The sequence below is a fragment of the Bacillus rossius genome, chromosome 16, assembly GCF_032445375.1.
Source record: "Bacillus rossius redtenbacheri isolate Brsri chromosome 16, Brsri_v3, whole genome shotgun sequence".
NCBI lineage: Eukaryota > Metazoa > Arthropoda > Insecta > Phasmatodea > Bacillidae > Bacillus > Bacillus rossius.
The window spans coordinates 46,335,782-46,363,196 of NC_086343.1; the positions used below are offsets into that span (position 1 = coordinate 46,335,782).

The window sequence follows — 27,415 nt, forward strand, 5'->3', positions numbered from 1 at the left end:
CAAAACACGTAACTCAGTTAATTGGTTTTTATTTTACTCACGGTACACGTCCTTACACGATCCTCCGTTGATACAGCTTTAAACGCCCGAGGCACGAATTAGATTAGGTGAGGAGGCGGACCACGCACGTGGTCGCCTCAAGGCAGAGACTCGTCCGCCCTCGGCCGGCGGGAGAGAGAGACTGGGCTGAACTCCTGGCTTGCGGGAGGCAACATGGCGCCCTTCGCGCCGAACACAATTACCGTTACAACTTTGCTGTAGCGTGCCTTGGGTTAATATTAGAAAATACATAAATCATTTTACAATAATTATTAAATTACTTCCATGTCCAGACCGTCTGTAATAATTACTTATAAACATAAAACAGGGTTCAAATGAGTTTCATGCTAGTTCCTCCGTCGCCCGCTAGGGAGCGTCCTTGTTCGTGCTTGGACTTATTAAATAACAAAAGATCATGAAGTTATTAATTAAAAGACACTCACATGCATAGCCATCGTTACACTGTTTTGGGGCGGAAAGAAAAAGATTAGGATTACAATATTAATTAATATATATTAGAGGTGCGGCGCACTACAGCTAAGCGCCCTCTTGCTGTAGTTTGTGGCGCGCAGTTTGAATCTCACATGGCTACGTACGTCACGACACAAATGCCGGGTAGGAAAGGTGGTGGGAAAGGGAACGGAGGATGATCAGGCTCGTGGGGCGAAGCCCCGGCTGACGTCAGCATAAAATATTAATCAAGTAATTGCTTATCATACATGACTAGATACTACAACTAGATGTTAACAGAACCTCAAAGTTTAATGTTGATTATTAATTTTCTGGACTAATAAATCACTTTTTTAAGATTTGTCCTGTCTGTAACGTTTTAAAGATTTATTATAATATATAATCATTTTGTTGTTTTTTGTAAATTATTGCGAATTTACCTAAACATGTGCTAATAACCAACATTCACATGAGCACTTCTATAATAATATTAACAAATTTAGAAGCATGTAATGTACAAAATTCTTTACTTTGAGAGTTGAAGCCAAGGAACAGAATTCCATATTACCGTAAAGTGTACACTGATTCGTGATTCGGAGACAGATGAAGAGTGTGTTGTGCAGAAGCTTACCAAGAACAATGTTCAAGGAGGGCAGTCCCTACTCATTGAGCAAGTAGGGCAGAGTAGGTAAACACAAATATGTAGTGGTGAGCCAGGGAGGAGTAGAAGATGGCAGCATTGAGATTTTCTACATGGAGCAGGTTGTACGCGATGCATGCCAGGACATTCTTTTTAAAACTGATACGAGGAAGAAATATGTTGTGAACTTTTCAAAAGTGATAGGTTTACTTCCAGAACCTGAGTTAAAACAGCTTAGAGATAGGATTTTTTTACAAATTTGAAAAGATAATTCCTGCGATTATGTAGAATCTGCTTTTCTGAACTTAAAAAAATATTTACGATACTGAAATGACTGATGATGTTAGAATTTTTGCTGTTGTGTTCATTAAGGAGTAACTTTTAAACCAAATTGTTATGTTCAGTAAGGTGGTATTGTAAATTATATTGTGTCCCAGGTCATGTCCCGTTCGTAACAGGTCACTCACTAACTAAACATTTTAACTGTTGCTTAAAACTTAATTTTTTATGTCAGTATATAGTATACTTTTAACTTCTCATTATCTAGATACTAAATAGTATATTAATTGGATACAAACACTTAATGATTTTCAGAAAATATTTAGTATTCCTCTTTGATTCAGAGGCCAAAAATAACTTTAAAATGGACATTTAATAGCATCATATATGCTGATATTATTAAATGTAATTATGTTCTGTTCATTAAGAAAATTATTTAAGCCAAAGTACTAAATTAAGAGTGTTATTGTCATTCAGACTTTTGTCCCATCCGTAACGTGTCACTTTCTCAAAAACATTTTATTGGTGGTTATTAAAACTAAGTTCTGATTTCAGGAGGTTATGCATGTTTGAACTAACTACTACTATACCATGTATTGTAATAACTGGATGTAAATCACTTCATAATTCACAGAAAATATTTGGTGAAAAACTCACCTTTGCCGTCCTGTCCAAACTGTGTCCCGTCCGTAACAATACCAAAAAGATGTATAATTCAAGGGTCAAAATTAATAATTATCTCGTACATCAACAATTGGAAGTTGTATAATACGTACTAATGGTGACTAACTGTAGATATTGATAAAATGTTTAAATAATATATTTGAGACAGTGTGCAACATTATTTTAAAGATCTAACTGTCCCGTCCGTAACAATGGAATGACCCCTAAGCATTCTAGCAGAGTCGCTAGACAGGTATGGACAATTACAATTTGAATGAAAACCACAATTAGATGTTATAAGTGGGGAAAACGGGTCCGCAAGGATAGCCAAAATAATTTTATAAAGTTTTATTAGTTACTAATATTTAAATTACTTATATCACCACACTTGATGTCTGTTCACAGATCACTAAATACTTGTCCAGTCCCTTACCTCGCACCTGTCCATACACAGTCTTGCATCGCTCGGTTACACACGCACGGTCCCATCGCTCCATGTCTGCGCTGCTTGCAGAACTCTCATTGACTCAACTCGCCCTTTGGAACTCCCTCGGAGGCCGGCGTCGCCACTTTTATACCTGGTGGCCGTCTTTCAGGAACAGCCTAGCGTGTGTGTGACATGTCGCGTCATCCCAGGCCGACCCGATGCTCGAAGCATCCAGAACAGCAGCGCTTCTTCAGGCCACCACGCAGTGGCCTCAAGAGTCCCGCGGAATCCCCAGGCTGCTAAGGGAGGAGGGAAGGGGGAGGCGAAAATATGCGTGCGAGACGTCAGTGGCCATGCTGGGCCGCCATGCCGCTCAGGTACCTGGTGTGTGTCGTGCCCTTACCGTCCACGTTCGTAACACTGCTCCCCTCCTTAAACATGTTCGTCCCGAACAGGCAACACTGTGCTGTTGTTGTCCATACTGTAAAGCATCTTACACATCTGGCAATTGTACTGGATATGGCCCATTTTTTGACAGATGTAACATTGTGGCTGTCTTCCAACTCTTCGAGGCCATAGTCCTGCTTCACGATTACTATGGACCTCGCTCTACTGCATTTACTGCCACGATGCCTCCCTTTCCATCAGGCAACCCAGCTGGGCATGTTTCCATTCCGGACATCTTCATTGAACATGCCCTTGTCCCTGGCACGCAGAACACCGTAGGCGACTTACTGCTCCTTGAACCTTCGAATTTTCATCTTCCTTAATCCCATTGTTGCATTGCTGTTCCTCCTTCGGTTTTCTCCCACGATTTGGGCAGTCATGCTGGACTTGTCCCCTTTCTTGACATGCGAAGCATGGGCGACCTCTTGTTGTTCAAAACTGTGAAACATTCGGAAAGCTTCCTTAACTACCCGAGTGTAAACTCTTCGTTAGTACCCGAGCTGCAATTCACTTGCGGGGATACGGTTCGATCACAGCCTGCCTTGCTATGGTGCTCATGTTTCTTGAGGCAATGCAGGCACTTTCAATTTTCAGGGCATGAACAAGAGCATCGCAGATATTTTTGTGACGGGCCATACAAAGAGTTTGCTGAACCTCCACATCTCTGAGTCCATTTATAAACGCACTGTGAGCTAGCTGCAGGCGGAACTCTGTTGGTGATTCTGGGTAGGCGAGCTACACAAGACACTCAATTTCAGCTTCAAATCCCTGAAATGTTTCTGAAGAGAAGACCGCTGCAGACGTGTCTTCAGGGCTGTTCTATACACCTCGCCCATGTGTCAGTTGCCATACCCTAGCTCAAGAGCTTCTACTTGTACCGAATAGTCCTTCTACTCCGAAACTGGTATGGTCTGAAGCAGCTTGAGTGGAGATCCTCGCAAGGCCAGAAAAAGTGCTGTAGCCTTTTCCTCATCGCCTCAGCCATTCTCTTCAGCGGCTGCCTCAAACTTTCGTCTGTACACCGTCCATGAAGACTGGCCATCAAAGGAAAGTGGTTTGTATTTTGGGTGGTCTTTGGCAGCACCTTTCTCCGTGACTTCCCCGGAGAATTTCTTCTGGTCTTAGCAGCAGAAGCTTCTTTGATCATCCATCGGCACTCCTTGGTTACAGCTTCACCCCGTTAGTTTCTTGTTTGAGTTGAATTAACTGTTGTTCCTGTTGTGTGAGATGATGCTCCAAACACTTTACTTTACCCTCAAACTGAATTCTGGTTCAATCGATCTTCATTTATTTTTGAGCAGCAACTATTTCGTTTTGCATCTATTCTTGACCCCCTTAATTTCTTCTTGGTTCTTTTTCATGTCGACAATCTCAGTCTTCATATCATTCTTCACCTCTTCTTGGCAGTTCTTCATTTCAATCTTCATCTCTTCTTGGCCACTCTTCAGACCCTGATTCGGCCAAGAATGCCATTATGTTCTTAAGTTCATCGGCCGCCATCTTCCTTGTCCGCACCTGTCACTATCTACACTCTAATTTCACCTAAAAACTTGTCTAAAATCCTACTCAAAATTAACACTAACTTTACTACAACTACACTCGAAGTAACTACATTTCCTGATACTAATTTCAGTCTCTAAAATCTAAATTATAATTAATTTTTTTGCGATTTTAATATTTTTTCAGTTCACTGTTAATTAATCCTATATCCTTTAATAAGGAATATCCCAATTCTGACACAAATGTTGAGTGGGGAAAATGGGTGCATAAGGATAGCCCAATTAACTTTTATTTGCTACTAATATTTACATTACTAATTAAATCCCCACACTTAATGTCTGTATCACAAATCAATAAGTATCTGTTGAGTCCACAGTTCAAACTCCTGGAGCTAGGATAAACAATAATACAATAATGGTTCACCCCTTACCACGCATCTGTCTGCATAGTCTTGCACCACTCTGTTGCACTCGCACTTCACTCAACTCGCCGGTCGGAACTCCCACAGAGGCCGGCGTTGCCGCTTTTATACCCGCCGGCCGGCTTTCTGGAACCGACTGGAGTGGTTGTGACATGTCTGACCCGATGCTCGAAGCATCCAGAACAACGGCACTTATTCGCGCCACTCCAGGCAGTGGCCTCTGTAAGCCCGCGGAATTCCCGGGCTGCTAAGGGATGGATGACAGCACCGAGGAAGGAGGGTGGCAAGGCCGGGCCTCTCTGATCCCCGCACGTATGTGCGCGTGACGTCAGTGGCCGTGCAGGGCCGCCAGGCCGCTCACGTTCGTGACATAATTTTATAATCAACTCGTGGATTAAAATGCCCTGGCAATAGACACTTCCCAGAGCCATATTCGAAAACTATCAAGCTATTATCATGCCACTTAAAGAAAGCAACAATAGATCGAAGTGATGAATTTAAAGCCAAAAAACAACTTCTCAAGAGCAGGTCTGAAACAGAAATTTAAACAAAACTGCAAAGTTAAAATTACTTTTGTTCAGCTTACATTAGTCACGCCACCCTTGTGAAAAGTAACAGAGAGGACCGGGCCAAAACTACATTGGGTGTTGGCTCTTTGAAGCAGACGTGACAACTCAGGACGACTTTACAGTTCCATACACAGTTAAACAAGAAACGAGCTCACAGCACACGCGTAGAGAGAGAGGAAGCAACTGAGGTTGGAAAGGAGGGAAAAACACACTTAAGAAGGGACGGGCTCTTCAAGTTGCCATCTTGAAGTTTGTCGAGTCAGTTAAATATGTAATTTTTATGAAAGCTTTTCTGTTGCCACTTTTTTCAGTACAGGAAGTGACAGATATGAAGAAAAAAAAATTATATCTTGTCCCTGCAGAAGTAAAGCTGTCTACAAAAGAATTAAACAATACAGTGATAGAGGGTGGTTGTACGGGAGAGAGTGGTCAGAGTGGCTTTCCCTAGCAGGCACAGGGAAGTGGGAGGTATCCTGAGACAAACTCTATTAGCACTCTTTCTTTTCCACCTGCGCATTCCTTAAAATCAAGCTTCTACAATAAAAGGTACAAGGACTAGAGAAATATCATTTAAAGTTTTTAATTTGCTTATGAGAATAAGATATCTGCTTCCTCAAAAATAAGCTTCTACAAGCTTCTTCTTATCTGTGATATCTGTGTGTGTTCAGGAGGTAGTCAAGTGGCATAAGTGATACAGTTTCGAGGCAGAGAGAGTAGTTTTTCAACTAAGCTCTTCCCGTGACTGACAGTGTCCATAAAAGTGGCCGAGATTTGGAGCACAAGTAGCACAAAATAGTGGCACAGCAGGGCAAGTAGATATTTGCCAGTATAATTAAAATGGTTAGATATTTTAAAAAATTTTTACAGACCATTTATGTTAATCATTAAATTTGCAACATTTATACTCTTATACACTTTTTCTCCAAGTGCTCCGTTTTGGAAATACTTTTGATGAGAAACATAAAATTTGCAACATGAGTGCCTATTTGAGTAGAAATTTGTGTAAAAGATATACCATGGCTGTATCCGAATACTGGCCTAATGGATCCCTTAGCTAAGGGATCCACTAAAAGTGCATCGTAGTGGACGCGGCCATCTTTGTGTTGAATCCAAATTCTCACAAGGGATGCCGATGCATCCCTTCACGCATCCACTAATTCGAGATTTCTAGGGATGCGACACTCACATCCACTAACGCGTCCCTACATCCATTAGCTTCGGAATCGGGTTTTATTTTGTTTGTGTATAATATTACTTCAGATTTTCAGCATAAGATTGGTTTAAAACATTATAAGCGAAAGTGATAACTTAAACAGAGACAAATGAAGACGTTAATAAATATCATAAAAATACGAATTTAAACTTATAGTATAATTCAAAACTCATAAGTATTTTTTAAGTTTACAATTTATAAAATGTATTTTAATTGGATCGCTAACATGTATAACATACATGTTACATTATTTTTTAATTGGTAGGTATTTATTATTTACGTTTTGCTGAATATTCGTAGAAATCCCTACACAAAATGGCTGCGTGAATATTAGTACAACTGACAGTCAACAGGTGGTGCTAGCAGTAAAAGTATTCTGATAGGGATGTGCGGGTACTCGATAATTTCAACTTCGATTCGATTCCTCAACTATTTGAACCCGGAACCGAAACTAAAATTTGGAATCGAAAAATTCTGGCAATTTTTTCAAAAGTAAAAAAATCGAAGAAATTGACAGTTACCGTTCAACTGATTGCTAGAAATAAATTTATTCATCAATTATCATTAATGTAACTCGTAAAATTGCCGCGCACTTTCACTCAAGCAAATTTCATAACGTTATGAAATATAGGTTAGGCCGAACATTAAATTATTTTCAAAGATCGTGTATGATATAATTTACACGTTCAGAACCACTAACTGTTTAGGCTTGCAAAGATAAATACCATACGAAAACTGCTTGCTTATGAAATAGTTTAACAATCTGCTCAAACATTTTTATTTCTGCCTACTTACGGCATATTACTCATGACCATTTCTCATGTTGCACGGGAAAAAAATATTGTTGGTTTATTTGTTTTGAAAAATAAATAACACATATTAAAAATGAATTTTACAACTATCAACGCACAATTTTTTGTTAACAGTTAAAATAGTTCCTTGTTCAACCATACATTTACAAAGATCGCCATTCTGTGACGGTCTTCTGTTAACAGAATAACCAACATTAAAACATTCACGACATAAAAATATTTTAGCGGTGCCGGACGTATAGACCATTTGACACGCCGGGAAGCCTACAACTCACGTAGTTTCGGTTCCCTGCAAGAATTTCCGAAGATTTCCGAAGTTTTGCATTTTGGGTTTAACGCCACTTCAGCCACTAAATCAGAAGTTTCCAATGAAAAAAAGCATGTTGTGACTGACCTAACCCAACCCTTCGAATTTTTTTAATTTCAATTTTTGAGAGAAATCCGAAGTTGCACGAACGTGGTAGGGAACCGAAACTACGTGAGTTGTAGGCTACCATGACAGGCCACCATTTATCATAGATTGCGTGTGCCGAGACACAAAGGAATCGAATCACTGAATCGTAACATTCTGTCAGTATCGAAGTACTGTTTACTGTTTATGCTTTTGCCTTTTACAAAACTTAATTAAAGCTGATCATTGTTGTGTGGTTTAACTTCGTGAAGTTAATAAATTAATAATATTTACGTATTTTTTCCGTTTTTAGGGGAACAGATCTTGTTGAAAAAAACAAAGAAATATATGTTACTTATTGGTTTTAATTTAAATAAACCTACTGGCTAGGCCATGCTGCATACTTCATATGTGCAAATGTAGGTTAATTAATAAATTATACTTCTTAGCGCAGCACGCATCGCACTATCTCGGTGACTCCAGTGAGGCAGCTGACTTTACCGTTGGTAACATTTGACATCTTTAAACAGTGGTGAAGTGATTAAATAAGTAATGGATGAAAATTGTGGCAAGTTTAAGGGCCGCAGTCATCTTCCAGAATTGTATTTCTTATTCATTTAAGTTAAATACATATGGTTCAAAATAAATGCAATTTTTTTTTAGTTAGTCCTACCAGACTAATGACTATGTAGATAAAGTTACCCAAAGAATCGAAATCGGAATCGAATTTCAACTCTTGTGGTGAGAATCGAATCGAACTGAAAATCATGGAATCGCACAACCCTATATTCTGATACTATCCATCCATTAGAAATGCGTCCTCTACATTGTGGCTGCATTTGCTAAGGGATGTAGGGATGTGTGTGCTAAGGACGCATCCCTATGTATTCGGATACAGCCCATATGTATATGCTATATTATATTAAATTGTAAAGGATTAATTAATTTTTAAGGTGTCTAGATGTAAATAAAGAAACAAAACTAAGCTGAAGCTCATTACGTGAAATGTTAAGTTTTCCTTTTCCTCTCAGTCTCTTTGAACACCATAATTTTAAACCTGGATGCAAAAAAAAAAATGTTTCATAAAACTAAATTGTGTTATGTATAATATATGTTAATAATTAACTATTTAATAATATATATAATTTTTTTCACATTTCGAAAGAACAAAGGACTTGATACAGTATTTCCAATAAAAAAAAAAATTTGGTAAGAAATCAATGATTATGTAAGAATATTAAGTTTTATTTCAATTTCAAGAAAACTTAATAAAAATAATTTTGTTTTGTACAATATAACGGGTTTGAGATGAGAAGCAATAAAGTGCGTGACTGGACTCGGACGAGGACGCCAGGAGCCGTCACGGCCCCTGCCTGCCCCGCGGCTTGAACCGGTCGCGCACGCCGTCGTTGACCCCCTCGCGGTTCCGTGCCAGCTCCACGGCGTAGAACTGTATGCGGGTGACGAGCACCGTGTTCTGCTCCGAGTACTCGCCCGCGCCGTCCAGGCGCAGCAGCGTGCCCAGGTTGTAGTCCTCGATCACGCCCTGGAAGCGCTCGCAGAACGGCCGCCACTTCTGCCAACACGCGCGGCACACCGCGTCACCCGAGCGGCAGTTCAGGTACCACCTCCCGTTTCAGGTACACATTTTATACAGTAATTACAGATTAACTTGTAGACTTTTTCAATTGCTCAACTTTCACGATATGAAAAAATATATACAGCACATACTTTTTGCATGATTAGCTGCCAAAGTTACATTTTTAACGTTTTTGAGTTTTTCAAATAAGGAGAATTTAATTTATGGAAAAAAAAAAAATGAAACATTTTAGGTTTAACTGCAATGCCACTGGCTACTTCATGATATGGATTGCATTTCTTTCAGAAAATATTAATTAATTTTACCTGAAATTTCAAAATTTTCAAATTTGTTACGATTTCGACAGCAGAGAAACATGAAATGAGTTTTTGTGATAGAAATGCAAACCATATAATGAAGTAGCCAGTGGCATTGCGGTTAAACCTAAAAAGTTTCAGTTCTGAAATAAATTAAATTTTCCTTATTTGTACAACCCAAAAACTTTAAAAATGTAACTTTGGCAGGTAATCATGCAAAAAGTATGCGCTGTATAAATTTTTCATTTCGTGAAAGTTAAACAATTGAAAAAGTCTAAAAGTTGATCAGTGATTAATATAAATATATAATCATGAGCTGAAATGGGAGGCACAACTTTAAAGTCTATGTAATATACAAATTAAATAACATACGTACATTAGTTTGAAATATTGAAATATTATATTATACCAGTGTTTATAAAAACAGATGTGTGGCAGAACCACGTAAGTGTTCAGGTGTGCCACTTCAATAATAATTTGAAATGCCTTCAGTATTTCACTGAAAGAAATTATTTAATTAGCACCATATTTACTTGAGTAGAAGAAGTGTGTGCGTGGAGTCCAAAGGTGACAAGTGAAACTTATTCCTTAATAGGTATAGATAAAGATAAATTGTTAATTTTTTTTAATTGAAAGATATATAATAATTGAGTATACCGTGTTTTCTCGTATAATCGTCGTACATTTTATTCTAAAATCAAGTTTGAAAAGTAGGGGTACGTTGATTATGTGGAAAAAAAAATTTGTTAGGTAAAGTTATTCATAAAAACAAAACCCGTTCATGGAAAGTACGTTTATTTAAAAAAAGTGGAGTATACAATAGCACGCCAAACAATCTATATTAATAATTCCTTAAACAAAAACCTTTCTTCAACTTAAAATGTAATAACCAAAACTCTAAAGCGAACGCAAGCCACTTGAATCTGACGTGAACTAACATGTCGTAGTACACACTTGCCATGAAAGAATGCAGGCTATAAAATGTAGTTAAATCTGTAGTTGGCAGAGAGCGCGCGTTGCATCCAATCGGCGAGATATCAATATTCGACTACGTGTGCGCGCTCTATACGGGAAGCAACATAACCAAACACGAATAAGCAGTACGCCGCAGTAACGCAGACAATCAGATAAAGGAAATACAGTTTAAAAACGTCTTTAAAAGAAAATGTACACATCAGACAACTTCTGTATTTTCGTTAATTAAATAAATAAGTGGTAAAATTAAATTTTAGATTATACCTACACCGCGGCAACGCAGGCGATCAGATAAAGGAAATAACGTTTAGAAACGTCTTTATAAGAAAATTTACACGTCAAACAACTTCGTATTTTTCAGTTAATTTATTAAGTAAGTGGGAATGACCGAATAAATATTAGATTTCTACTTTAAAATAGATAGTTTTATACGGAAAAGATACCTACACAAAGCGCTCGGCATCTACTAGCGGTACCAAAAACATCATCTGACGTTTACGCAAGAAGTTTTGACAGCCAAAAATATGGTTGCGACGATTACGTGCGTGCGACCTTTAAGCGATAAAACACGGTAGTAAGGATGTGAGTATGATCCCAATTATATATATATATATATATATAAACCCACACACTCCAATTGAACATAACTTACACTTGTAAAGTCTATCTCACAAGTCAATAAGTCCTTTTGACATTTCAAATCACAGTGTTCACATACCAAAAATAAATTACACTTATATACACTTATCTATATGTCTTTTTTACATTTTCAATCACAATATTGACCTGAAAATGAATTTTACTTATAAAGTTAATTGCACAAATCCACACGAATGAACAAACAGTAGATATTTGAAATAAAATTAAAGAAATATGGTAGCGTTAGTCGTTAGCCATTTTGAAAACAGGAGTAGACAAACACCAGCAGCGTTAAGTGCTGCATCGTTTCTACTTGACTCCATTTTTGGTCGTTATAACTAACAGTTAGCGTGCTACGTAACTATCCCCCCCCCCCTTCTTTGCAGTCTTCCCATTCGACCGCTAGTGCATGCGTTGGAGTGGCGTCGCCGCTGACGCACTCTCCTGCTCTGCAGGTTCCCCCACCACACACCTAACTGTTTTCCTCATGCGATCAGAATTTTCATAACGTTGGAAAATTGCAGCCTCCTCAGCTTAAGAGGTTTCACTTTAAAAAAAATGCTATGTATCACGATACACATCCCTCTTTTGAACCTAAGTTTCCCTGACAAAAAGTTTACCTAAAAACACAAGTATTAATATTCTAGTTTTATAATTATATGTAGAATGTAAGTGTCAATAATGGTGGCATGAACCTTAAATAAGAAGAGGATACAGTAGAATCTCAGTACTAAGTACTTACAGGGACCTCCAGTTTTTATACTTAGTACTGAAAGTACTTAGTACTGAAAAATACATACATATAATCACTTCAAATAAAAAATTACAAAATGAATCAAAAATAGCATTATTATAACACACTGCATTAATATTGATGACTTAGTACAGAAAAATACATACATATTATCACTTTTAAAGAAAAAAAAACATAATTATAACACATGGCATTAACATTTATGACTAAGTACTGATAAATACATACATATTATCACTTCAAAGAAAAAAAATCATAAAATTAATCAAAAATAGTTATAACAACACATGGCATTAACATTGGCGAATACATTACATCAGTTTCTGCAAAACAAAAGTTCATTTATTTTTTAAAAAATTTTGTTATTTCAGTTTGTTTTTGATTTTTAATGATGCTCTGTTGAACAAAATGTTCTATGTTGTGCAAAGATTTCCTGATCTCTTCTGGGACCTTTTCATGTTTAGAGATAAATTTGTTTAGTTTTTCTACACTCAGAACAGCTTCCGTTGCAGTCACAGGTAGCTCTTCACAGTCAGAATCATCATCTGATTCAGCTTTTGATGACTGTGATTGAATGACTTCACTGATGATATCACTGTCGGTCAACCCTGGTGTTGTTTCTATTTCGTTATCAGCAGAGGCATAGTCTGTGAATGATACAGCATCAAACTGCATGGAGGCTGATACTTCCTGCCATACTTGGGGGTCAATATCATTGGTTTCACATGTTTGTGCTGCAGCTGCAGTCTGGCTTGCATCCTGGTCTGATGATGTTGCAGTGATCTCATCAGCATTACAGTTTACAATGCCAGACTTCCTCCAGCAGTTAGCAATTGTCTCTTTCTGGACATTCCACCACCCACCGGTGATCATCTCAATAGCCTGACGAACATTGATGTTGGTGGGCAATTTCAATCTCAAATTGATGAGCAGCCTTTCGACCAGGCGTTTTCGAAAATTGACCTTGGCATTTTGAATAATGCCTTGGTCAAGTGGCTGCAACTGAGAAGTGCAGTTTGGAGGCAAAAACACAATTTTGATGTTTTCCAATCTAACATCAACACTGTGTGCTGCGCAGTTGTCAATCAACAAAAGAATTTTTCTTCCTTCTTTTTGCATCTCTTTATCGGTTTTAACCAACCAATTGGAGAAAAGTTCTCTTGTCATCCATGCACGAGTGTTATTTGCATAATCTGCAGGAAGACAAGAAACTCCCTTGAAGCACCTGGGATTCTTGTGTTTGCCAATGATTAGGGGCCGCAGTTTTTTTGTGCCAGTGGCATTGCAACAGAACAAGACAGACAACCTTTCCTTTGCTTTTTTTCCTCCAGTGCACTTCTCACCTTTATACGCCATTGTTCTGTTTGGCAAAAGCTTGTAAAAAAAAGCAGTTTCATCAGCGTTGAAAATATCATCCATTGAGTAAGACTTAAAAATTATTTCCAGCTTTTCTTCCTTCCACTGGTTTGCCGCCTCTGTGTCTGCATCCTTATCCTCCCCACACACAACTTTCCATGATATGCCATGTCGTTCCCGGAAGCGATGCAACCACCCTGAACTGGCTTGGAAGTCCGTTATGTCCATAAGCAAAGCAAATTGCTTTGCTTTTGCTTGTAGCATGGGACCATTTACTGGAACATTTTTTGAACGAGTTTCTTTCAACCATTTGTTCAAAGCTTCTTCTAGACCTTGGTGATCTCCGGAACGAAGCCTTTTGCGGTCACAATCAAACAAAGATTCGTCGTACATTTTTTCAATTTTTGCACGGTCTTTCACAATTGTACTTACAGTCGTCGCCGCAACGCCGTATGACTTCGCAACTTCAACCTGCTTTTTACCTTTATCCAGTTCTTTAAGCATTTCCACTTTTTCTTTAAGCGTGAATTGTTTTCTTTTTCTTTTATTTCCAGATTCACTCATTGTAGCACTAACACGTGGCGTCTAAAAACAGTAACATGAAAATGAATTCCAAACAACACTCAACAGTAATCACGGCACGGATTTAACCATACGTACATTAGCGGGACACTTTCCACTGAATTAAATACACTTTTACCTCGCGCTTTGTGTTTCGATGTATCGAATGCCGATGTGTTGTATACATTACGTGTTGCGTACGTATGTATATTCATCTATGGTACAGGCGCACAAACGTTTGTTTTGATTATTTTTAGAGGTTATATTTTACGGTGCGGTGGTGTAAGTGGTTTCTGTTTATTCTTTCGATCACATTCGCTATTTAGCTCGACGTTTGTTTACTATTTTATGTAAGTTTTGTGGCAGCAGTGCCAAGCTGCCAGTGAAAATTATACGTTATAGTGAACATTAAGATACTTTAAACTGAAACAATTTTGCATTGTAAACATACACTTTTTGGCGGGGATTTGAAAAAAATACGTTAAAGTGAAAAATACGTTAAAGTGAGGTACGTTGTACCGGTATTCCACTGTATATTTTTTAAGGGAAGCCTTCTTTTCACAGACGAGAGAGCCAAACGCTGTATCGTGCACGTGCATCTTGGTTTTTTTTTGTTCATTGTAAATATATATGACAGTGTTGATAAAAGGATACCAATGGTGAATTAGGTTAGGTTAGCTAAATTATAAATACTTTAAAATACCGTATTGGTCCGAATATAAGGCGACCATTTTTACATAAACGAGAGATGCAAAAATTGGAAGTCGCCTTATTTTCGCACCCAAGACGTCAGAACCGCAAACATTAGTTCCAAGCTGAAAGCTACAGTAGAAACATTGTTTAACAAAACGTTCACAATTTTTTATATTAACTAAAACTTTGTTACCTCACACGGGGAAAAACCATAAATCCACCTAATATTGCAGTAATTGACAATTGTTTGAAGTTGAAAATTAAAATATTTGTTCTTGAGTAAAAACGTAAATGTTGAAGCATCTCAAAATGGCAACCTTTTATTTCACAATTCATATTTGTACTTTGTGTACAATCGCGTGTTAACATTTACGGTAATTTTTCTTCAGATTTTTAACGGAAATATTTGTACTAAAATATCACAGTTATTTTCAGAACGATTGTTTACGTTTACAAACATTTCGGATGTAATGTTTGGAAATTCACGGCTGCCAACTGTCTTTCCACAATATTTCTTTGTTGTAAAACGAACATTGCCGAACACGCACGAAGACGCCATATTAACAGGAATTTGGTACGTTGCTTCAAAAGCTATTTTAATAATCCACTCTTTATTTATGTAAAAACCTTTCATAATTATAATAGATTATTCTTTCAAATTCATAGAACAGACTCTCTCTGTCAGAGAGTAATATGGACAAATATACGCGGTCACGTAACCGAAGTTATTCTTGGCCGTATGCTTCATCATGTCAGCTAGCCACTTGTTTTGTTCCGGCAAGATGCATTCTTTGTTTGCTTTTTTTACGTTTAACACACTACTAAATAGTAATACGCCTTGTTCTGTGGTAATATGTAGCTTAAGTCAAACGGAAAGTTAAATGCTGTATTTTAAGAGGGATTAATAGCCATTGTAAAAATTTTAAATTCGTAGATACAGTAAACTGTGAAAAATGAACAATCACACATCGGTGGAACGACGGGGAACGAGCCCTAGACAAATAAACAGCTCTGAAGATGACAATTATGCAGCTTCATTAGAGTAAACATACGAAAAAATTTCTAGTGTAATACTTAAAAATGTAAATATTTTCTAATTGTTTTCTTTTGACTTTTAGGGTAGGCCATTCAAACTTATTTTAAATAAGTAATGTGATAAATATAAATTAATTTTTATACATAAATGCAAAAACAATTTATCAACACAAAATGTATGTATAATGAATTTTCACATTAATTTATACCAAAAATTATTTTTACATTTGTTTGGCCTCCTGAAACTGCAGGTCGCCTTATATTCGGGGTCGCCTTATATTCGGGCCAATACGGTATTGTGTACGGTTGATTTGGTTAGGATAGCTACATTAAAGATACGGAAAAAAAGCATAAATTCGGGTTTTGGCTCTCTCGTCTGTGAAAAGAGGGCTTCCCATTTTTTAACATCTTGTGACAGAGAGATCTTAGAGACTACAATACACTCACAAAAACCGAGGAGATCGGGAAAGTTATCAGACTTGGACCATGACCACTGTAAGGAATCGTCCCAGTACTTGCCTAAAGGGACTCAAGACGGCCGCTACAGAATCAAACCAGAGTCCAGGCGCACCACTGTGCCAAATCACTCCATAGAAGAGGTTCTTTGACAAGGGTGCAGCCATTAATATTAGCATTTTATTTTAATGTGACGGTTTTTTCCCATAGTTATGATAAATTTGGGTTACGATAATAAATCTATTATAGCAACCAATTATGTTTAAGAGAATTATATGCAATGTTGTTTACAATTGTTGGTTTCATATAAATATAATTTACAACAGTCACAATTATTGTTTACTTTTAGTTATACGTAGTTAGTTGTACTTAACATCTAAAAGATCACCTGTAAGAAGAGTTTTGCAAATCATAAGTTTTAACTATGAAAAAAATGACTATTCACAAGTTGATTTGTTAATGTCAACCCAAAAAAACACAGATAGTGCTGTAACACGCGAGCCGCACAAGGTCCGGGTTTCAGACGACCAAGTGCTCTTGCAAGTCCTACCGAAGCCAGCACCGCTATGTGCCTGAAATCCACTTCAAAGCTAGGCAATGGGTGGTGATCAGAGAATAGACCACGGGCCAAAAGAACGGAACGGGGGCATGGGAGTACCACGAGAGAACCCAGTAGCATGTGCAAACATACGCCACATTCCCCACTTGAGAAATATCTGGTTTTGTACAAACAGAAATTCAACCCAGACTAAAGGCAAGTAATCTGACCACTCAATTATAATGCCGTCTATCAGAGAAAAACATTACATTAAAAAAAAATTACAGGCTTTATAGCAGTTACCTGGTTGTAGCAGTGTTCTCGGCGAATAATTCACCGAAGTTTCGGTCGACATTGCAAGTTACCTACTGGTAACTGCTCCCTGATGATGGCGACACTAAACGTCGGTGAATTATTCGCCAAGGACACGGCCACGACCCAGAAGCCGAGCTACTTCAGACAATGGCCGCGCTAGTTCTGTGTCCGGGGCGAGGAACACACCTGCTTGGCCTCGGGAGACTTGAGGTCGTCCTCGGGGATCTGGGCCACCTGCAGGTCGGGGAACTCCTCCCGGAACTCCCGGTAGATGGTGTCGTCGTGCGGGGTGAGCCGCAGCAGCCGGGGGTCCACAGAGCACAGGATCTGCACAGCACGGTCCCGAGTCCACGTCACCAGGCAGTTAGTTCCCCAGCGGAGCCTGGCTCCCACACTCGAGCAAACAGTTCCTCTCTGGGCGATGAGCTATTCCTCTGAGGGAATGTCCAACATTACCAGCGTGTCTACAAATACTTGTAAAGATATTTCAGGACTTTTTCAGGAAGTCCCAAAAAAAGTTTTCTTTCAACTTCTTTACATCACAGGGTAATTTTTACATATAATTGGCAAAATTAAACATAATAAGCAATATATAGGCCTACACTGTTCACAGAAACAAGTAAAATTTTATATCAGAAAACCTTTTAAGAGATAATTTTTTTTGATACATTTTTAAGTGAACAGTCCCAAAAAAAAATCAAATTCATGTAAGCAAAACTCTAGGTACTAGAAAATGAAGTTCTGCGACTTCTAAAACCATTACTGTTTCTTTAGGGACTTTTACCCCGACTTCCGTAACGAGTCCTTCAGTTTCTTTACTTTTTCATAACTTTTGCGGTTTCAGTGATGTGTACACACCCTGACTGCAGACCAACCCGCCTAAGGGTCAATCGCCCCACAATCATACTTCCGCCATTCAGTGTGCATGCTACAAGGAAGCACACACTTTCTAGCTGGCAACTGTTTTCTGGTTCTTATGTTGTTCTCCGAGTGAAGCTAAGAAGAGCTCGCTGCCTCGCTACCCTTGGCCAGTCGAGACCTCGTGTGAACCAGGCAAACTCTTTAGCTCACAGAGGAGCAAGCAGGCTGATCACTAGGACACCACGGCTCCTGGCGAAAACACAGCGTCAGAAGAAATAACTAGGGGCTAAGTTGGGATTGCTAGAGCATTACTTTGTCCAACTTCTATTGTCTGACGTAACCATTCAGATTTTAGACAAACATTACGTCATCATGTCAAATACGTTTAAAATAATCTCTGATAGAAGCAGCTTTTCAGCTACTAATTAAAAATGATTTAAGACAAACGACAGCAGTCGGTGCTGGCTAATAGAATTTTAATGGGACATACGTAGTTGCGAAAATGGGTGAAGTAAATGATAGTTTTGATAGTACAACTTGGGAATGAATCAAACACATAAATAACAAATCAACCTGGGCCATGGTGTTAATGAACAGACAAGTTTATATGTAGTTACTTGCCAACCTTACCCCACTTTCATAACTCAAATACTTCAACCACACAACCATACAACAAAAGCATTGGGTAGGACGTGTTCTTTCCTTTCCTTAGAGGTATTTAGTCCTGGCTTTCCATGAATAAAAGCTGTCACAATTTTAAAATTTCTTTGTCAGAGCCGCATGTTGGTCCTTCAGAGTCCCCAGTTGTTTCGAGATCAGCCTTCCTCACAGTCTGTGTCAGCACTACCACTGATGGCTCACTATAGTCGCTTATCAGAGCACGTGAACTCACTATAACCCTGCTTGGAATACACTACGTATAGTCAGCACCACTTTCATTTCAGTTCATTTTCACATTTTGACTTCCAATTCAAGGCACAGTGTTTACACTGCTGGCCGCTGAGAATAGGTACTCTTTGATGATTACATTCTAACATTGCAGAATTCCCGCCCCCTACTATTTTTCAAATTTTAATAAGACTAGGTATGTTATGGTTAATGTTTTAGTGAATATTTTTATAATTATTTTAATTTTTAATATTTTGTTGGTGTTTTAATGATTATTAATTTAGGTAATGTTTAGTAGTGTTTTATTATTTGTTTTTTAATTTCAAATTAACATGTGTATTATTTACGTTTTATATATATATGTGTGTGTGTGTGTGTGTGTATGTATATATATGTGTGTGTGTGTATGTGTATATATATATATATATATATATATATATATATATATATATATATATATATATATATATATATATATATATATATATATATATATATTAAAGCATAGTATGGATAGTTGGATGGTAACTTTCGAGAACAGTCTGGTAGGATTGAAAAGAAAGGAAGACAGGCACGACAAACTGTCGCCAACAAGTTATCACGCCTCAAGAAAGTACGTCGTTGGAAAATTCCCAGCACATGAACGCACAACTGCGCAGCAATAAACTGGAATTTTCGCTGGGCGCAGTTTTGCCAACCAATCAGGGCGAAACTTGAGGTGGCGTGATGTGTCTCCCCAGGCCCCTATGTTTCACAAAATATTGTGATTGGTCAGTCGGCCCACGGGGTTGTCTCCCTTTGTTAAGTCTTATAAATGGACGGCGGCAGTTTGTAAGAAAAAAATGTCACTTGTAACAAAAAATATTTTTAAATATAGGTACACAAAAAAATTTAGAAGTGTTTTCAATTGTATTTGTTACTATTCCAGGTTGCCGAGCCGGCCCAACTCTGGAATGTAACAATATCAAAAATCTGCACAACAGTAGTACACTTTACTTTCTGCAATGTCACAGTTTTTACATGATCACCACTTGGGTAAAGGTAAATTGGCCAATACTGACATAACTTTGATAGGCAGATTGAGAAAAAACAAACGACAGTCACACAATGGAACTACACGATACCTACACACAAATTCAGAAAGCAATTACGCCACCATGAAGAAATAAAGTAATTTCCTACAGTAGGTGCTTTTATGAAAACATAAAAATAAAAAATAAAAATAAAAAATTGTTTTTTTGAGAATTATCTACTTGTTCCAAAAAAATTCTGTTTAGGTTTTAAATATGGCCAACCAAACCTAACCAACCATTAACACCAATTTACAATATTATTAAAGTAGCTAACTGTTGTGAGTAGAGCTCCAAGAGCACTGTGTTACCTAGCCGAGGGAACAGGCAAGTGCAGACTCACGTTGAAGTACACCTCCGCGTGCTCCACGGCTCGCATGGCCCACAAGGCCTCTATGGACGGCTGCAACACACAGTGGTTCCAACACGTCAGGCAAACACATTCCGTCACCGTTTCACCCGTCGTGCAACGCTGGCTGATGACATCCATGTTGACAGGACGTCAAACTCTTAATTCCCTCACCAAAATTCTTCTGTATCACACATACAATCCTGTTGGCATAAACCTGTACACATTGATCCTGTGGTACTTGATGATTGATGTTTTAATGTAGTACATCGTAAGATCCTAGCCAAACAGAAATTGGAATGTTACATTACAAAAAAATTGTCAGGTCATGTGGAATTTTTTTTAATGTGTATTAAAATTAATGATAATTCATTGTGTTACCACGAGGGTAATATTATTACAGTAAGGCACCATAAAGTAATAATAAAATTCCAAAAATACTTTTTTTCATACACTACAGACATTCCTATATTTACCACGAAAACAGTGTTTCTACATTCCTACTGGTTTATGAGAATTCACAGTTTATAGATTACATTAAAATGCCTGTGAATTGATGTGGCCACCGCCAGTTTTTCCGTTCCCGTGTGGATCTGCGTGTGTATCTGACTTGGAGAACTTTAATTAAATCTTAAAAATGGTGAATTATGTAAGGTTAGCTACATTAAGAATACTTCAAAACAATGTGGACGGATGGTTCAGTAAGTATAGCTACATAACAAAATACTGTGAAATTTTGTGAACAGTTGGTTAGGTTAGGATAGCTACATATTAAATCGGTTATTCCCAAGCAACCATTAAAAATATTGGTAAATCTGTATTGTACGGATTAGCGCCAAAAAAAATCGTACAAATATGAAATAACTTTCATTATATGCTCTTTTACGTCCTCTTTTCAGAACCGCCTGCGGAGATTAAAAATTCCAATTACTTTTGGAGATATCGCCGTTCTTATTTTGCAATACAAGCCCTATGTAATCATTTAACAGATGCCATTTTATATTTTGCCGTGTGTGCGTGAATGCCTAAATAACAGAAATTTTCCATTAGGTAAGGTTAGTTACATGATAAATACTTCAAAATAAACGGAAATTAAAAATTATATCAATTAATTTTACTTGTATAGTTTTAAGTATTTATAATGTAACTGACCTGACCTAACAAAACGGGACAAAGGTAGATTAGGTCAGGTCAGCTACAGTATAAATACTTTGAAACTGAACGGACATTAAAAATAATAAAAATTAATTTTAATGGTTGTTTAGTTTTAAAGTATTTATAATGTAGCTGACCTGACCTAACAAACCGGGAAAAAGGATGAACAGTAGGAACTCACGTAATTTTCTTTTTACGTGATGTAGTCGTTCAACTACGTCGCAAAAAAAAAAAATCATACTTGTAAACAAGCAACAATGGTGACGCGGGAAGCCTACGATTCACTCATCTTTCTGGACATACCCGAATACTCACGTTGGCAAGCCTTCTTTCAACAGACGAGAGGCAAACGCCCGATATTGCATCTTCGGTTTTTTTTTTGTTTATTGTAAATAAATATGCAACTAATGAAAACTAATGGTCAATTAGGTTATGTTAGCTACATTATAAATACTTCAAAACATTGTGGATGGTTGATTTGGTTAGGATAGCTACATTAAAAATACTGTGAAATCATGAAAACGGTTTCCTAGCGCTGGATAGCTACATATTAAAAAGTTATTTGCTAAGCAACCATAAAATGATTTTACAGTTTTTTTAATGTAGCTATACTTACCTAATATAACCAACCATCCACAATGTTTTAAAGTATTTTTAATTACTTCTTGCTAATTTTAAGAAAAGAAGGCTTGCCAACGTGAGTATTCGGGTATGTCCAGAAGGATGTGTGAATCGTAGGCTTCCCGCTGAAACGCAGCATCAGTGCACAACATGAAAATTAAAAAATTCCATATCTCCTGAAGTATTTGGAATTTCTGATCTCCGTCGGGTTTAATGAAATGAGGAAGTTAAAGAGCACAGAATAAAGGTATTTTCGGATTTTTAAATTTTTTTTTTAAAAAAATCACCGAAAAATGAATATTAAAAAATTTGATATCTCCAAAAGTAATTGGAATTTTTTATCTCCGCAGGCGGTTCTGAAAAGAGGACGTAAGATAGCATATAATGAAAGTTATTTCATATTTGTACGATTTTTTTTGGCGCTAATCCGTACAATACAGATTTACCAAAATATTTTACAGTATTTTTTATGTAGCTACATTAACCCAACCAACAGTCCACAATGTTTTCAGGTTTTTTTAAATGCAGCTACCCTAATGTAACTGACCACTCTCACAATTTAACTCAAGTTCTCAAAATCATACGCACACACACCCAGAACCACACTGGAAAGTGAAAAATGGTGGTGCCTTTGTTAATGCACACAGATTGTAATGTAAGTTATAAACAGTGATTTCTCAGAAACTAGTAGGAATTCTGAAACGCTGTTTACAGTGTAAATACAGAAACATCTCTGGTGTCTGAAAAAAAGTATTTTTGGAATTTTAATACCATATCATGGAAAAGCTGAGTTGTAAGAATACTACCAAATCAACGTATACAAGGACATGACATCATGATACGTAATACGGAACTTTTACTCTCTCACTAATCATATCTATTGAATGTGTTGGGGGTATCAAACCCGGAACACCTAGGTGGGGCTAGTGATCAGACCAATCAACCACAATGAGCTAGGCAACTAAATAAATTAAAAATCCCATAGTTAATGCTATCAGAGTAATTAAAATGTCATATTTACATCATTTTCGAACTCCTCGGCGGGTCGAGACAAGACACCTGCAGCTGCTAGCATCCCTTCGGGGCCCTGCACATGTGAACACATCATAATATCTCACGTAATTTAACACAGAACCGCAAACCACTGTTGACAATAACCTACCACATCATCCGGCACGCCAGCAAGTGCCATTCTATGTCACTCCAATCCAGATTATAACTATTCTTACGTGAACATGCGAAGAGGAGTTATTATAACCTCAACGTTTTAGTGTTATTGTATTCAATTCAATAAAACCGTTGAATAGAATCAACAAATAAAACCGTTTTCCGAAAGTAAATGTTAATAATGTTAGACGTTCACTAAGTATGTTCTATGGTGCAACCACTGTTTATTCTGTGGTGCAACATAGCATTACTCGTGAGATTTTGGAAAGCATCTCAGACAAGGTCGCAATGTTGTTATTCAAGAAGTGAATTGATTTAGCTGTTTATTTAAGGTACTAAACATGTCGATAACAGTTTTAATTTTAAGCTTTGAAGAGCAGTTGATTCAGTATTATTTATTATGGCATTCAATTGTAGTATATTAGTTTTGACATGACTTCCCGTAATGCAGGTTATGTTAATTTTTTGGTTAAATGTTTCGTGTAATTACTGTTATTATTATTGTATAGTACCTATTTAACACTTTATTAACAGAAGAAAAAGTACTTTTGTATAAATAAATATCTAGAAATTTTGATTCCTTTATTTTGTGGTATTATGATAAACAGAAACTATTTTATATCCCGATTCCATAACAATACTGATGACGTCACCATGATGGCACAGGTTATGTTGTTACCACCCCTACATTCTAACGGGTCAAGTGCGGGAATATGAGGGATTTGGGCGGGGAACAATAAATACATTATTTTTCACGCATTAAATTTTTTTGTTAATTTTATCGCATTATTTTAAACTAAGACTAATCCCCCCGCTTTAGACTATTTTGCGATACTGATATTTCATTATAGAAGAAATAAAGTCTGTATATGTTACGATTTATGGTATATAATAGTGTGCTCTAGATTTTATGAAACTTCATGATGCTGAAAAATAATAGTTGCGGGAAAACAGTTAAATTATAAGGAATAAAATACCATTATCGCAAAATACAGTAGATAGGGTAGTACTGTATTCTACTTCATGATATTGATAAACTATTACCTCAAAAGTCTCACTCTCAAAAAAATTGAATACCGGTTTTGCCAAATAGATTAGACCACGATATCGAGAAAAAATTGTCCCTAAAATTCTTAGTTTCAAAAAGTAAAATACTGGTATCGCAAAATGACCTAGACCGGGTGGACTGTAGTCTAGATCAAAATACCTTAAAAAATGGTTTGTAAATAGTTTTTATTAAAAAAAAAAATAACCAGTGTCAAAACCAAAAATGACCGGGTAGAATTTTAGTCTTCTTTAAAATATCAGAAATCTATAATATACCAAAAACTACTCAAAAAATGCAGTGTTTACAGTAGTCTGGCCAAAACCCACATTTTTCCCAACTATCGTATAAGAATCTAGCTGTAGTAATATCATAAACGGCCTCTATCACATGATGCACTATTCCGTCCAGAATACCTACATTAAATATTTGTAATGTAGCTGACCTAACCTAATGAATTACCTGAATGAATGGTCACCTAACATATTAAAATTCACATTATCTCATTTCACCTAACCCATAGACAACACCTTTTTCATCCACATACACACAGTTGTACTTATCCGACTTACGTCTTTTTGGAAGTAATTTTGCCTCTACGTTTTTCTCTTCAAACCACTTCTAACATTATTTATCAACATTTTACATGTAGGCTATTTGTTGCTGACATTTCCAATATTTTCCATACAGTAACCTTTTGTTAATCAAATAACAAACATTACACATCATGGGCAGTCTGTAATTTAATTTTTTGCCACAAACTACTTCACAAACAAAGAAACCACCACATATCAACATCAACTCCATTGCTACCAAAAAAAAATGATATCATTCTCCATTCCAACCTTATCGGCCTACTCCTATGACATCATTCATTTTCCTTACTTTTTTTTTTTACATGTAATAAGCAATTGCCGGAATCAACATCTAGATTCGACCCAATAAACAAAATTAAAACCTAAGAATATTATACCAAATCTGTGTCTGAGGGTCAGGGTACAGCTCTTGTAATTTAGTTCAGAAGATAGCACAAACACACAATTGAAATACCTACCAAATTATAAATGGTGCTTGCTTTTTGACTTGATAACGTCTTATAAATATATGAACGCCGGCTGCACACACGAAAAAGCATGACTCATTGTCACGTTCTGCCTGAGCCGAGCATGCAAGAACCGGCCAACCACAGTGCGAGAAAATCTTCTATAATATCAAACAGGTTAAGGCAGGTTTTTAAAAGAGGAAATTTAAAATTTTTTGATTTATTTGTCCAATTTCGTCATTTAAAATGAAAAATTTATTGACATTGATTTGATTTCAGTTTATTTCTATAACTAATTGTTCGTGATTTTATTTAAACAAATTATTTAAATTAAATTTTGCAGAAACTGTAAATAATATTTGAAAATTAATAAGTATTCAATTTTTTATCAATGTTTTCTTATGACGTTATCACGTAAAATTATCGTCCGTAAACCGACTTTATAGACAAACCCCCCCCCCCCTTTTTTTTTTTTAAGTTACACATCCGTTGGGCTTTCACCCGGTGGCAAGGAGTCCTCCCCTCTGTCACTCCTTGTATCTTCTCCTCATGTCCCTTGCATGTCTTAGCCCCGGCATTTCATCCTCCGGCCCGTTCCACTCCCTGGGAGAGCTTCCGTTCCCTCCGGAGGTTCCACCCGTGTGCTGGAGTGACCCGTAGCATGCATGAAGGGAGACGGTGCGTGTGCACCAACCTAGCTCATGACCTGTTCTCGTAAAGTCCAGTGGAACCCTGTAAGTGATTGTGGTTCGTGTGTGACATGTGTAGCCATTCCGGACTGCAGTATCGCCTAGCTTAGGTACACAAAATTTAAAATGCTGGAAAGTTGTGTAAGCATTTTGACTTTGGTCAGTCAAAGTAAATTATAGCTTATTCTCAATATTTTTTTAATGTTTTGGCAAAGAAAAAAAAATAGATACACTTATTTACAGTATTTTTAGTTATTTGTAATAATTGTAGAGATTACGGGCCTTTCGTAAAAATGGTAGACAAAATTTGGAAATACAATTTGCGTCTTACAGTTATACAAGTAATTCTTGGCTTGACAAATTGTTATGAAGGGTGTGGTAGGGGGTGGGTGGGTTTACTTTCTGACATATTTTTCAATTATTCTCTAAGGGGAGTTGTGATACTTCAAGAAGTTTACCATTTTAACAAGTGGTTAGGTTAGCTTTATATATTATAAAAATAACTGCTTAGTGTGGCAAATATATTGTAATCCAACGGTGGCAGGTTGAAAGCTGTTTTTTTAATTGCTTATAACAGCCACTAAAACCAGTTTTTTCTAAACATTATTCTTGTATTGTGTACATGTTGTGCTAAAATAACACATAATACTGAGTTGAGCTCTAAAACATAAATACTTAAAAATGATAGGCCCTTGCTAGATTTTACCTTTAGCACCATACAGACATTGAAATATTACAATAAGAAAGACAGATGCATCAAAAAAATATAAATGTTTTTAGTAATGCAAGGCGACTACGTTGTTGGAAATTAATTTTTTTATTAACTGTAGATGTATTTTGTTTTAAAACTGTTAATTGATTTCAAAAGTAAATTTTCGACTAGTGAAAATTTAAAAAGTCACCATGAATCAAATTTTTGTATTCACTGTACCTAGTTTTTACACGCTTTATATTAGCTTCACCTGTATGTTTGTTTGTATGTTTGTTTGTATGTATGTTTGTAACCGACTCCTTTGGGAGTGATTTTGACCCACTTTAAACGGGCAGATTTCATTCAAACTTTGTAGATTTATCAAGGACCGATGACAATTCACTAAATTGATAAGAGTATTCCATTAATCTATTTACAAAATAAGATTTTTGTCAATTTATATAATTTCACAAGAAAAGAGTTCGCACATGACCGAAACGGTTTTCTTTACAATGTGCGAACTCTTTTCTTTCAGTTTGTCTTTGGCGCGATATAAACAAAGCCTACTAAATATTGTGACATTTAATTAAATGAAAAGTGATAGTGGGTTATGATTATTGTGAACAATATATTTTCTTGAAGAGAATATTATCTATATTTGTAAATATATGAAGAAAAAAACCCTGAAATAAGGGCTTTAAATGTTGTTTCTTTCGTTAAATAGAGAAACTCAATTACGTGTTTGTTTCATTTTATCAATTAACCAAG

The 27,415-nt window shown here is 36.8% G+C and overlaps 3 protein-coding genes across 4 annotated transcripts in view; 1 reads left to right on the forward strand and 2 right to left on the reverse strand.

Moving 5' to 3' along the window:
* LOC134539946 (serine/threonine-protein kinase pelle-like) overlaps positions 1 to 6,726 on the reverse strand; it is a 128,155-nt gene extending 121,429 nt beyond the window's left edge. Inside the window, exons 1-2 of the mRNA XM_063382328.1 lie at positions 4,876 to 6,726; positions 42 to 221 (exon numbers count right to left, since the gene is read on the reverse strand). The gene's annotated coding sequence lies outside the window, so the exon portion shown is untranslated. The remainder of the gene's footprint in view (positions 1 to 41; positions 222 to 4,875) is intronic.
* A 2,349-nt stretch (positions 6,727 to 9,075) lies between these two features.
* LOC134539949 (protein PBDC1) lies at positions 9,076 to 23,352 on the reverse strand. Its single transcript, XM_063382333.1, has 5 exons — positions 23,176 to 23,352; positions 23,035 to 23,100; positions 20,232 to 20,291; positions 17,256 to 17,396; positions 9,076 to 9,427 (listed from the first exon to the last, which is right to left on the reverse strand). Exons 1-5 carry the CDS (start codon positions 23,203 to 23,205, stop codon positions 9,212 to 9,214), a joined length of 513 nt encoding a protein of 170 aa, XP_063238403.1. The 5' UTR covers positions 23,206 to 23,352; the 3' UTR covers positions 9,076 to 9,211.
* Positions 23,353 to 23,429: 77 nt separating this feature from the next.
* The window catches only part of LOC134539947 (peroxisomal targeting signal 1 receptor), an 82,272-nt gene continuing 78,286 nt past the window's right edge, over positions 23,430 to 27,415 (forward strand). For both annotated transcript variants that reach the window (XM_063382329.1, XM_063382330.1), the window contains exon 1: positions 23,430 to 23,512. The gene's annotated coding sequence lies outside the window, so the exon portion shown is untranslated. The remainder of the gene's footprint in view (positions 23,513 to 27,415) is intronic.

Bases quoted from the DNA above. Each gene is read 5' to 3' on its own strand.
- LOC134539949 (XM_063382333.1), bottom strand. From the start codon at position 23,205: ATGGCACTTGCTGGCGTGCCGGATGATGTG. The intron at 17,397-20,231 runs GTGAGTCTGCAC...CGTGCTGTGCAG, and splicing joins ACGCGGAGGTGTACTTCAAC to ATCCTGTGCTCTGTGGACCC. The intron at 9,428-17,255 runs GTGTGTTCCTCG...GCGTGTTGGCAG, and splicing joins AGTCTCCCGAGGCCAAGCAG to AAGTGGCGGCCGTTCTGCGA.